Source organism: Triturus cristatus, chromosome 2_1, assembly GCF_964204655.1.
Source record: "Triturus cristatus chromosome 2_1, aTriCri1.1, whole genome shotgun sequence".
Lineage (NCBI taxonomy): Eukaryota > Metazoa > Chordata > Amphibia > Caudata > Salamandridae > Triturus > Triturus cristatus.
In genome coordinates, this window is record NC_140581.1 from 438,019,824 (window position 1) to 438,033,907 (window position 14,084).

General features: G+C 42.3%; 1 protein-coding gene across 2 annotated transcripts in view; it reads left to right on the plus strand.

Moving 5' to 3' along the window:
- SLC30A5 (solute carrier family 30 member 5) overlaps positions 1-14,084 on the plus strand; it is a 427,281-nt gene that overhangs the window by 181,186 nt on the left and 232,011 nt on the right. For both annotated transcript variants that reach the window (XM_085632130.1, XM_085632138.1), the window contains exon 9: positions 4,311-4,599. In XM_085632130.1, the coding sequence (XP_085488256.1) occupies positions 4,311-4,599 (289 nt within the window). The remainder of the gene's footprint in view (positions 1-4,310; positions 4,600-14,084) is intronic.

The window sequence follows — 14,084 nt, forward strand, 5'->3', positions numbered from 1 at the left end:
TCCCCGAGCTTGCAGCCTTTGTTCAACCTGGAGCTTTCCCATTGAAATCCATTGAGCGCCCGAAGGCTCAAAAGCACCCTGCACCCAGCTGCCCGAGTGGCCCTGGCAGTGTAACTTCTACTCCTACCTACTTACCCATTTGCCCTGAGCAAGTGGCCAGGAGCCCAGCTCCCACAGCCACGTGGCCTGCTAGTCAGCAGCCACCAACCAAGGCCCCCCTGCCTTCCATAGGGTAACATTGACTGGTTTCTTCTAAACTTTCTTCTGAAATTTCTTCTTAGTGTGAAGTTTCTAAAACTTAAAATATTCACCTAAAATCACCCGAGTAACGAAAACGGAAATACTCACCTGCTATTAGGAGAGATCCCAGTGCTGGATCTTGGTGCCCAGCACTGACCCTGAAAAGTACTCACAACCGTACTTACCAGTAACCCAATTTTCTTCCATAGGAAACCATTGACTGTTTTTCTGTGAAATTTCTTCTAAGTGTCGATTTTTGCATATTACAAATATTCTTTAAAAATCGTACCAACTGTGAAAACATAATTACTTACCTGTTTTAGATAGAGGTCCCAGTACTGAGCCTAGGAGCCCAGCCCTGGATTACAAAAGTAACGAGAACATACTTTACCTGCAACTTGAATTTTCTCCCATAGGGAATCATTGACTGTTTTCTATGAAATTTCTTCTGTCAACTTTTAAAATTGTAAAATAATGCCTAAAAATCATAACAGTAACTGAAACTAATTTACTCACTTGTTTCCAAGACCTGTCCCAGGACTGAATCTAGGATCCAGTCCTGGAATTAGAGAAGTAATCCTGAAAGTAATCTATTGCAAATAACTTAAAAACCCACATTGAGCTCAATGTATTATTGTGTTTGAAATTGTGTTGCCTATTGCAACAACCTGTAACTATTGTCTACAAAAGTCAATTGCATATTGCAAAATGATTTAACTAAAGCCTCTCATTCTGAGAAAGTATATTTTAATACCTAGTGTTGGTTCTAAAATAAAACAAGCATATCGTTTTTATATAAACCATTGGCCAAGTTCAGTTCTTGAGTGTGTTAGACCATTTGCTGACTGAGTGTGTACAACAAATGCTTTACACTGTCCTCTGATACTGCCTTACTGCTCGACCAAGCTACCACTTTAGAGATTAAGGTTATATCTAACTGTAACCTCTGCCAAACCTCTGGGGACTGTGGACTCTGTACACACTGTACCTATTTGGGAACAGTATATACAGAGCCACCTTCTCACTCAATCACCCAGATGTGCGTACTCTTAGCTATTAGAATAACACATATCTTTATTTGTGTTATACATCTCTCGATAGAGAAGGCTCAGTCCACCTCCCCTATATTTTAATAGTTCCATTCAGTTCTTTATTGCTTTAGTTCAGTAGCATTATATCAGTACTCAGACCAGCCTTGTAACCTAGAATTTGTTTGGCTGGCAGTCAGTGGGGGAGCCATAAGCTTTTATGATGACAACTTTTGCAGCGATCTGCAGAATCCTTACTCTGCTTCTGGGATTCTTAGCAAAGCTGCAAAGTTGTCATCATGTATAGCTAATGGCTCCTGCACTCGCCACTTAAAAGTATATTATCTTTTAATCTTTTTGCATAGTGCCCCAAGCCAATTGTGACTTGGGCTGCAGTTTTTGAAAGATAAATATAAAACATATTGTCTTTCTGGACTCCGTTCTTCCCAACTGTGGTTTCTACTAGTCTGTTTTTTGTCAGACTGATCTTTTCTTCCTGAATTCAGGCAACCTTCATATTGAATTTTATTACAGTGAAATATCCGGTACCAGCAGGCAATTCAGAATTTCACAAATATGTAAAAATATTCTTAAATTAGCTCATATGCTTTATTTGTCTCATAATCTGTCTTCATATATTTGAATTCAATCTCTTTGGTCATCTAGGAAATCCTTGTTGGAGTCTACAAATAAGTGTTCAAAACATAAGGTCTAAACTGTGGAACATTATGATTGACATGGGGGTTGACCAGTACATTAAGTTCGCTAGGGAGCTACACAACGATGTAACTGCCAGTGTGAGATATGGCCTGTGGTGTCGGGGGGGGGGGGGGGGGGTAGGTTCGGGCTGGGGAGGGTGGGAAGGAAAACAGCCTTCAGTCTTGCCAGGGCTGTACGCCAGGGCTGTGTCCTGGCACCATTTCTTTTCTGTCTGCATAAATGGCCTGGAGGACCAGTTAGCAGAACTTAGGGAAGAGTGTCCCCTTAAAGGGGATCGTAGTATCCCCACACTAATCTATGCTGATGACACTGTCCTAATAGCCAGAACTGCGAACTGTCTGCAATGCTTGTTGGACCGTTTCTGCAAGTTCATGTCCAGCTGAGATCTAAGGGTCAACCAGGCCAAAACACTTGTAACGGTCTTCTATGCAATCAATAAGGATAATACTACCCTTGTAGTTAACTGCAATAAAATAGGCATTGTTGCCACTTTTCCTACCTAGGCATTAATTTTGACACATACCTTATCTGGGAACCTTGAAGTCCAGTAGAGCCATCCCTGTCTCTAAATTAGTCGAGACTGTTCTTAATTGTGCCCACAGATTATAGTCAGAAGCCCATTAGGGAACTCGTAGCCATCTACAAGCCAAGTGTTGTGCTGGTGCCTCCTTTGGAGCTGGGCTTTGGGGCATTAGCGATTGGCGAGGCCTGGAACCAATGAGAACAGTTTTATCAAGAGGCTATTAGCCATCCTTAAAAGCACCAGCTCCATCATATGCCATACAGAGGTGGGGATTGGGTACATTAATGACTTTCTAAAAAACCCTCCTTTTGTGCCTCAGAATTTGGACTAAGAACCTGACTTATTTTAAGAGGGCTGTGCATGCTGACTGCCTGAAACTTGACCGCTCCCTGAATATCCCCTGGATAAGGTATATTCGAATCACCTGCCTTAGCATGGGACGGGAGGACCTTTTAACTCTCCCTGTAGTGCGTCAGCTAGTTCCCTTACTACCCTGAAGAATTTTTTTCTAGATGGATGCCTGGAGACCAGAATGCGGAGGGCTACAGACAAGCAAACGTTTCAGGCGTACTTGGGGATTTGCACAAGCACTATTACTGAACCATTTTTAATATGGGTGTGCAATCGCCCTCACACATTCCTGCTAGTCAGACTTAGATTATGCACTTTGCACTTTCTGGCTGCCTTTCCCATACAGGGTTCCACAAAGCACTCTACATTTCATGGTCCTCTGTAAATTTTAGTCACTATTGAGAAAACGCTATTTGTTACCTCTCTGAAAAGAGTCGATTATACTTTACTGTAGAGTGGCCTTTATCTATTTGCAAATATTGTCCACTATAAAGTTCTGTTTTTTAACTGCTGTCTACATCCAACGTGCTATAAAGCAGAGGGCCACTGTTTTTATGTACATTTTAATTATCTTTCTTTATAAGTCCTCATGACTCTCTACGCTTTTATTGATTATTTATTATTGTGTTTTATTGCCATTTGATGCCACGCCTATTTTACATTGTCACACTGGGATTATGGATTAACTGATGTTTTGTATTAATGTTTTTATACTTTTATGGTCTACTTAGAATGAATAAAGTCATTTTGATTGAGTGATTGAAGTATTTACGTAGTATAGAATTACCAAGTTACATGCTGCATAGCTTTATGGTGAGCGGGTATCTGGTATTAAGCATTATTGACCTCTTCTCAAGAGGTCAATAATTAATTATCTATGCCGCAGGTATGGCTCCAATTTGAAAGCCCTTATTCTCATTATGACCAGAAAGGGCAATTGATAGCCTTCAACACTTGCATCATGTAAGAAATACATATACAAATAAACGTGTGTCTAGCTCCACCCACATGCCCCACTTTCTCTCTCTCTCATGCTTTATATCATGATCCACGCATTACTTGAACTTGGAGTAGAGACAGTAGTTAAGGACAGTCTTCAATTGTTTCCGATGTGTACTGAGCATTACCCATCAGTGAAACGGTTCTCTGTCTGTGTTGGCGATTATAGGGGGTGGGAGTTGGAAAAAAGTACATAGCATGAATGGAAAACTAAATGGGGAAATGGTTTGTTTATTTATTGGTAATCTTAAATTGGTAATCAGAAAATAAACCATCATCAAGAGGTTTCACAACTCTGCTCACTATGCATTGTATGATGCAGTTTCATATTGTGTGCGATGCATCATAATGCATATGATTTCCTGTGTTTCCGGTATCTCTGCTTAATTATATATATGTATTAACAACTTTATCAATTTTGACACATCTTATTTCTGTTCATCCTCTAGAGTAAAGTAGAATCCTGGTCTGTCCTAATCATGCCCTTTACAACTGTGATTTTCTCAGTTATGATCTTGGACTTCTACGTAGAGTCAATATGCTCTGTCAAGATGGAAGCTTCCAAATGTGCCCGATATGGATCATTTCTAATTTTCACCAGTGCACTCCTCCTTGGAAACTTTTGGACCCACCCATTAACAGATCAACTGCGTGCAATGAACAAGCCAGCGCACCAGGAGGCAACTGAGCATGTTTTATCTGGAGGCGTGGTAGTGAGTGCCATTTTCTTCATTTTCTGTAAGCATTTTTCTCTTATTACAAGATCATGCATGTTAATTTCTGCTTGTAATTTATGGATAAACTCCACAAAATGGACTATATTTGTTTTTAATTCACATATGTTTTGTCAGTAGATATCATTTTCACTTTCTCAAGTGAAAGGCCTCACTTGATCGTATCTGACTGGTAGTACGTTGACTCCTGGGAATTTCCAGTAGCTTGTATTTATACTTTGTTCAAAGATAACCGATACCCTTTTGTCTCAATTGTTTTAATCTTGGTTGTAAGTCATGCCAGTTAAAAATGGAACATTAGCACGTCTATACTCCTGTTTTGGAAGAGATGTGAGATTATGTTATTGCCCAGTAACACATTATTGAGTGGTAACAGTTCTTCGACAGAATCCAACTACCGTTATACTTAGGTGCCCTACACTAGTATTGACATTGAACAGAATTGAAATACAGCTGGATCCCATTCCCCCACAGCATCCCCAGCTCCTCCAAGGATAGGAATTACAGCGTTCCACTAGTCGTTAAATCCTCTGGAAGGTACATCTCGAATATTGGTGCGGACATGTACTTTAGACTAAACACTGTTCACGTCACCATGTGTCCTCTTTAAGGTGTCGGAGATCACGGTACAAAGTCAATTCTTGGTGTGTTCTTGGATAAGGGATAAAGTAATGATGGCATGCCACTTTGCAAGTGGTCTATTAAAAAGATGATTTTGATATTCAGATTGTACATGTCCATATAATCATTCCCAAAGGTTCCCATGCTAAACAAAATTTGCTACTCGCATTTCTAATATCGAAAGTATGCATTTCCATGGCAATGGTTGACCGCAGTCTCCTAGACCAAACATGTCTGATTGGAGGGGACATATTTTCCAACTAAATCATTCTCTCCTATTTGGCAGTTGTTGATGATCAACAAACAGTCAAACAAATGTCAGTCAAGTGTACCTTCTGCAATGTGTTTTTTTTCATGGCTACTCCTATCTAACTGCAGAAACTTTACCTTTTGAATTCCCCAAGATACCAGAATGGATCTTAAAACTTTCCAGCTTGTGCTCTCAGACATCGATGAGCCATCAGACTTTTGCAGCAGTCTTATCCTACCTCTAGAATTGACGTTGCAGAGCTGAATATAGGCGCCATCCCTGCACTCTGACGTCAGTTTACAACAAAGCATTCTGTTTCTTTTGATATGAAGGATCGGAAACAGTTTGAGAACTGTCAGTGTGCAGAATCTAACATGGAATCTTTTTACCCCCGAGAACGTAACTTTACAGAACAGGGAGGAGAGCAGGCACAGAGGAATCTGCAGTTAGATAAAGCATTCACTAGAAAGAGCATGACTGAATGTGTGTAACTTGGTCTTGTGATGGATACTTCTAAGTGCAGATTCCTCACCTTTTGAATAGTATCAATGCATACCCCTCTAAAAGGTGGAGGGTCTGTGGAGTGGACTCAGCCTTGCAGTATTTCCTGGTATAAGTGGGCAAAATAGCTCTCCCTGGGCGGTCCAGATAACCAAGGCAGTAATTCCTTCTGAAAGGGTGGATGGATACCCAGGGGTATCCAGCCACAAACATGCCTTGCTAAGGCTGTAGTAGTGGCCTTACCTCTCGTAGAGTAAGCCCTGCATCTTCTTTTTGGCCCAGACATAGCACATTTTGTACGAAGGTGATCCATCTGAATAACATCAATTTCTAGACGTCTTAACAGTCGTGAACCATCATCCACTCAGTACCTTTTAGTCTCATCAATATAAAAGCTAAGGGCTCTCCTGGAGTCCAACTGGTGCATCCTGTTTTTCTCCTCAGAGGTTTGCAATGGAGAGACTAAAGCGAGTAACATGATTGACCCCTCCAAATGTAAAGGTGCCATATGTTTTGTCAGAAATTATGTTGAGTCCGAAGCACATAGGTAGCCTGGAAAAAAATGTGGTATATGGTGGTTGCTCTGACTCCGCCTGCAGTGCATTGCAAGGCATATAGAGCTAATCACAATAAGAAGACAGTTTAAAGGGCCAGTGGCCTCAAAGAACATCTGTTTATTGCCTCAAAATGCATGGACGTTAAGAATGTAAAAACCAGTTAAGGACCCTCTGTTGCAAAACGAATGGGGAAGGATTTAATATATAAGCCCTTCAAAAAAACACATAACTAGTGACGTTATTAGTGAGGGTTGATAAGGCAAGCGTAGAAAGGCTAAGAGGCCTTTCATATAATCCTACATAGTTTCATCTATAGCAAATCGTAAATCTCTGAGTGCTATTCCGAAAAGATTTTGTTAAGCCCCAGCATGATTCTTGGTCAGGTATAGCTTGTGTCAAAAGTTTGGTACTTTTTAAACAGGAGATGTGTTTCCTGTAAACAAATCACATCCTGGGAATCGAGCGAGAAAGCTTGACAAATTTTATGGCATATTTCTGGGGAATTTAGCCTCCTGAGGCTCCATGTTAAAAAGCACACAGCATGGTGAGGATTTCAGTGGATCCCCTAAAATAGACTTTTCCCAGAATCCCTTCCCCATATCCTGTATCTGCAAGATTGTGGATGTATTTCATTTTCAAAATTGTTCTCCATCCTGTTTGCCTGTCTCGCCCAACCCATCAACCAACTGGTCAAAGCCTTAAACTTAACATTTAAGATCCAACATTGACCCCTTGGCAAGAAATATCCAGGGTAGGAGTGACAACACACCTGTGGTCAGATTTCGTGAGCTCCCCACCCCACAAAGATCCAAATATAATCCTAATCAAATACAGTTACAGTTCAGCAGTATGAAAACTTTGGCCATCAGGGGATTCATGAACCGGCCAATTTAGCACCGTGGGTGGGGGTAAGTGCCAGAGGATAGTTCTTAATACTTAAATTGGGGTTTATGGCTTTTTTAACTTTGATCAGAAGATCATAAATACCAACACTTTCAGTGGAAGCGCGGGTAGTGGTGTAGAGAAGGATGGTGAGTGGGTGCAGAGATGGATTGCCAGATGGGGAAGATGGCTTGATGGATGAATGAAGAGAAGGATTTATTGGGAAAACGATGGATTGAGAGATGAAAGCAAAGAAAAGTGAATAGATAGAGAAAGGGATTAATGGAGTGAAGAATGGAAAGAAGGAAGATGGAGGAAAGGATGCATGAATGTATAGGAGAACGAAGGATGTATGGATAAGTGGTGAAGTAATTGATAATAATGGATTGAAAATACAAGGATGAAGAGAAGGAACAATGGATGGATAAAAAAGGAAAACTCAATGGATAAAAAAGGAGGATAGAGAGAAGTATGTAAAGAGAGAGCAGAAAGAAGGATGGATCAAAAAAGTACAGACAGGATGTAAAGAAATATTAATGTCAGAAAGAAAGATGGAAAGTAAGAAAGTAGGACAGAAGGCTGAAAGAAGGATGGCAGGAAGAAAGGAATTTTAAGACTTTCAGAATTCCCTTAGATGGTGCACTGTCCCAAATCACTGCTGGATTTGCCTGCCTCGCTCGCTCGCTTACTCGCTCGGTGCCATCTTCAATATGTTTCAAAGTGGGAATTATTTTATTTTTTGGGCTACTCCCTTGTTTACCATACATTAGTTGAGTCAGATCAAGTCAATGATGGGCATGTCTCTGTTAGCTGTTTCTCATCGCCATCAAAATTAGTCAGCAGTTAGTCTCATAAGGCAAATTTTTGCTATTCCTAACCTTCTTCCATCTGGTTTAGGTTCGGGTCTCTCATCAGCATTTTGGTGATCCAGATATGCCTTTGGCTGCAGAGTTTGTTTCTATTTCCCCACCACCGGCTTTTTGATCTTTTGAGCCTTAGATTCGTATTGGAATATCATTTAAAAGGAAAAAGCTCATCTGTATTTTATCTGACCATTCCTTGGTTCTGGAGAGGCATCCGGCAGCACTATGCTCTTCTTCCGTGTTATTGGAGAGAGATCGTGAGACAGTTAAAGTGCACCATCGTTGATCAGTACATTGTTTTTCCAATGAGCCATCCTCAGGCTCCTATCCTTCAGTACTGATGGGGCCAGTTTCACTAATATCTCGCTCATACAGGCTCCAGGAACTGGTCTCAAAGCCAGATTATATGGACATGTACAATTTGAATATCAAAATCATCTTTTTCCTCCAGTACTTACTTCAAGAGTGTCCGACAAAAGTCCTCTGTTTTCACTTGCTGCGATTTCGCTGGCATTTCTGATCCATACATTTTCCCACTTGACCTGTCTTCTAGGTCATTGCACTTGTCTTTTAAGTCCTTCAGTTCATCAGACATAGTCACCACAATAGAACCCATGTCCTCTAGTATTGTGCTCATGCAGCAATGGAATCTTCATTTGCACTTGCATGAACCTCAATAGCTTGCAAGTCCTTTGAGCTATTTAACATTTTGAATGACATGTTCGCTTGCAGTTCAGTGAGCCATTCTGCAAAAGTACTGCTTAGTTTTCATGAAAGTCAGAAAGGCAAGTGAGCAACTTATCTTTTATTAATGTGGTCTGCTCTGTCTCCTTTGTGGTCTTAGAGTTTTCTGTGGGGGGCTGTGGTTCACTCAGGGTTTCTCCTTCAGAGCCCCTCTGTGCTGTTATCCAATTCCCAGCAGTATCTCAATCATGCTGATATCTCTCCCAGTCTGTTCTCGTCCCTATTACCTCAGGAGGGATGATTAGGAAACTTCATGCACTCCCTTAGAATACTTCATATTTAGTTTTTCCTAGGGTAAATGCGCTCTTTTATTCCCAATGTTCTAACATTTCACCTCAGATTACTCTTTTTTCCTTGAAACCAAGATCTAATTCTTTCATTTCTGAGGAAACCCTACACAAGCTACTGGGATACATCATATGAATTTTGTAAGCATTACTTAGTGTATGCATCTTTCCAGGATGTTGTGCATGACTTGTATATTTAACCCCTTCGCTGCTAGGCCTTTTCCCCTCCTGTGCTAAGCCCTTTTTGGGCTATTTGAGGTAGTGCGCGCTTAGGCCCCTGTAACTTTTTGACCACATTAGGTATCCACGCCAAATTTGCGTCCTTTTCTTCCAACATCTTGGGGATTCTAAAGGTACCCAGGGTTTGTGGATTCTCCTAGAGGGGTCACAGAAATTAGTCAAAATACAGCAATTTTTTTTTTTTTTTGTGAAAAATGTGAAAAACGGGCTGCAAATGAAAGCTTCTGGGTTTTTCTCTGCAAATGGTATCAAAAAAGGGTTTGTGGGGCTGAAATCACAATTTCTCCAGCTTTTAGGGAATGACAGACTTTTGTTAGAAAACCAACATTTTTTACACAGTTTTGGCATTTTTCTGGGACATACCCTATTTTTGCTATTTTTTGTGCTTTCAACCTCCTTCCAGTTAACGGTAGAAAAGGGTAACAAAACAATAATGGATCCTGGAAAGCTATACATTTTTGAAAAGTAGACAAAATTCTGAATTCAGCAAGGGGTCATTTGCGTAGATCCATCAAGGTTTCTTTATAGAAATTTACAGGCAAATATAGGAGAAATTAAAAATTTGTTGAAAAAAGCAGCCTCTTGAGTCAACGTTTTTACCTGTAACTTCTTCGAATTATGACATCTCTTTGAAAGCAATGTACCGTTACATCCGGTAGACCTTCCTGGTTGTGTGGACATATAGGACTTGTAGGTTCATCAAGAGCCCAACGAACCCAGAGTAGAAAAATGAGCAGCATTTTGTAATGTTTTTTTTTTTTGGTCCGGGTATATAGCAATTATTGTGGGAAAATGTATACTTGGAAAAATCGGTATGAAAGTCACCTATGTATTTCTGAAATGGGAACAAATTACAGAGTTCAGAAACAGTGCATATTTGCACATTTTCGAAATTGGGAATACTCATATTTGCATGACAATTATTGGTCATTTTTCAAAATGACTTTTTTTTTACACAATGTCTTTCATTTGGAAGGGAGAAATGCATCAAAAATCAACAGGTAATAACAGTAGCTTTACAAATTTGAACTACCCTAAGTCTCCCGAGAAAAATGGTACCTCACTTGTGTGGGTAGGCATAGTGCCCACGACAGGAAGTGGCTCAAAACCTAAGGTGAACACACCACATTTTCACACTGAAAATTTACACTTTTTTTGCAAAGAGTCTAGCTGTAGTTTTTGAACCCTAGCCCTGCCGGCACCTAGGGAAACCTAGCAAACCTATACATTTTTGAAAACTAGACACCCAGGGGAATCCAGGATGGGGTGACTTGACTGCCTCCCACCATGGTCTGTTACCCAGAATCCCTTGCAAACGTAAAAAATTGAAAAAAAACCCACATTTTCCCCACATTTCTGTGATGCAAAGTTCTGGAATCTGCGTGGATCCACAAATTTCCACCCACCCCGCGTTCCCCAAAGTCCTACGAGAAAAATGGTACCTCACTTGTGCGGGTCGGCCTAGTGCCCGCGACAGGAAACGGCGCAAAACGCAACGTGGTTTTGGAGTGAAAAATGACCCTTTTTTTGGCAAAGTGACTAGCTGTAGATTTTGTACCCTAGCCCTGCCGGCACCTAGGGAAACCTAGCAAACCTATACATTTCTGAAAACTAGACACCCAGGGGAATCCAGGATGGGGTGACTTGACTGCCTCCCACCATGGTCTGTTACCCAGAATCCCTTGCAAACGTAAAAAATTGAAAAAAAACCCACATTTTCCCCACATTTCTGTGATGCAAAGTTCTGGAATCTGCGTGGATCCACAAATTTCCACCCACCCCGCGTTCCCCAAAGTCCTACGAGAAAAATGGTACCTCACTTGTGCGGGTCGGCCTAGTGCCCGCGACAGGAAACGGCGCAAAACGCAACGTGGTTTTGGAGTGAAAAATGACCCTTTTTTTGGCAAAGTGACTAGCTGTAGATTTTGTACCCTAGCCCTGCCGGCACCTAGGGAAACCTAGCAAACCTATACATTTCTGAAAACTAGACACCCAGGGGAATCCAGGATGGGGTGACTTGACTGCCTCCCACCATGGTCTGTTACCCAGAATCCCTTGCAAACGTAAAAAATTGAAAAAAAAAACACATTTTCCCCACATTTCTGTGATGCAAAGTTCTGGAATCTGCGTGGATCCACAAATTTCCACCCACCCCGCGTTCCCCAAAGTCCTACGAGAAAAATGGTACCTCACTTGTGCGGGTCGGCCTAGTGCCCGCGACAGGAAACGGCGCAAAACGCAACGTGGTTTTGGAGTGAAAAATGACCCTTTTTTTGGCAAAGTGACTAGCTGTAGATTTTGTACCCTAGCCCTGCCGGCACCTAGGGAAACCTAGCAAACCTATACATTTCTGAAAACTAGACACCCAGGGGAATCCAGGATGGGGTGACTTGACTGCCTCCCACCATGGTCTGTTACCCAGAATCCCTTGCAAACGTAAAAAATTGACAAAAAAAACACATTTTCCCCACATTTCTGTGATGGAAAGTTCTGGAATCTGCGTGGATCCACAAATTTCCACCCACCCCGCGTTCCCCAAAGTCCTACGAGAAAAATGGTACCTCACTTGTGCGGGTCGGCCTAGTGCCCGCGACAGGAAACGGCGCAAAACGCAACGTGGTTTTGGAGTGAAAAATGACCCTTTTTTTGGCAAAGTGACTAGCTGTAGATTTTGTACCCTAGCCCTGCCGGCACCTAGGGAAACCTAGCAAACCTATACATTTCTGAAAACTAGACACCCAGGGGAATCCAGGATGGGGTGACTTGACTGCCTCCCACCATGGTCTGTTACCCAGAATCCCTTGCAAACGTACAAAATTGACAAAAAAAACACATTTTCCCCACATTTCTGTGATGGAAAGTTCTGGAATCTGCGTGGATCCACAAATTTCCACCCACCCCGCGTTCCCCAAAGTCCTACGAGAAAAATGGTACCTCACTTGTGCGGGTCGGCCTAGTGCCCGCGACAGGAAACGGCGCAAAACGCAACGTGGTTTTGGAGTGAAAAATGACCCTTTTTTTGGCAAAGTGACTAGCTGTAGATTTTGTACCCTAGCCCTGCCGGCACCTAGGGAAACCTAGCAAACCTATACATTTCTGAAAACTAGACACCCAGGGGAATCCAGGATGGGGTGACTTGACTGCCTCCCACCATGGTCTGTTACCCAGAATCCCTTGCAAACGTAAAAAATTGACAAAAAAAACACATTTTCCCCACATTTCTGTGATGGAAAGTTCTGGAATCTGCGTGGATCCACAAATTTCCACCCACCCCGCGTTCCCCAAAGTCCTACGAGAAAAATGGTACCTCACTTGTGCGGGTCGGCCTAGTGCCCGCGACAGGAAACGGCGCAAAACGCAACGTGGTTTTGGAGTGAAAAATGACCCTTTTTTTGGCAAAGTGACTAGCTGTAGATTTTGTACCCTAGCCCTGCCGGCACCTAGGGAAACCTAGCAAACCTATACATTTCTGAAAACTAGACACCCAGGGGAATCCAGGATGGGGTGACTTGACTGCCTCCCACCATGGTCTGTTACCCAGAATCCCTTGCAAACGTAAAAAATTGACAAAAAAAACACATTTTCCCCACATTTCTGTGATGGAAAGTTCTGGAATGTGCGTGGATCCACAAATTTCCACCCACCCCGCGTTCCCCAAAGTCCTACGAGAAAAATGGTACCTCACTTGTGCGGGTCGGCCTAGTGCCCGCGACAGGAAACGGCGCAAAACGCAACATGGTTTTGGAGTGAAAAATGACCCTTTTTTTGGCAAAGTGACTAGCTGTAGATTTTGTACCCTAGCCCTGCCGGCACCTAGGGAAACCTAGCAAACCTATACATTTCTGAAAACTAGACACCCAGGGGAATCCAGGATGGGGTGACTTGACTGCCTCCCACCATGGTCTGTTACCCAGAATCCCTTGCAAACGTAAAAAATTGACAAAAAAAACACATTTTCCCCACATTTCTGTGATGGAAAGTTCTGGAATCTGCGTGGATCCACAAATTTCCACCCACCCCGCGTTCCCCAAAGTCCTACGAGAAAAATGGTACCTCACTTGTGCGGGTCGGCCTAGTGCCCGCGACAGGAAACGGCGCAAAACGCAACATGGTTTTGGAGTGAAAAATGACCCTTTTTTTGGCAAAGTGACTAGCTGTAGATTTTGTACCCTAGCCCTGCCGGCACCTAGGGAAACCTAGCAAACCTATACATTTCTGAAAACTAGACACCCAGGGGAATCCAGGATGGGGTGACTTGACTGCCTCCCACCATGGTCTGTTACCCAGAATCCCTTGCAAACGTAAAAAATTGACAAAAAAAACACATTTTCCCCACATTTCTGTGATGGAAAGTTCTGGAATCTGCGTGGATCCACAAATTTCCACCCACCCCGCGTTCCCCAAAGTCCTACGAGAAAAATGGTACCTCACTTGTGCGGGTCGGCCTAGTGCCCGCGACAGGAAACGGCGCAAAACGCAACGTGGTTTTGGAGTGAAAAATGACCCTTTTTTTGGCAAAGTGACTAGCTGTAGATTTTGTACCC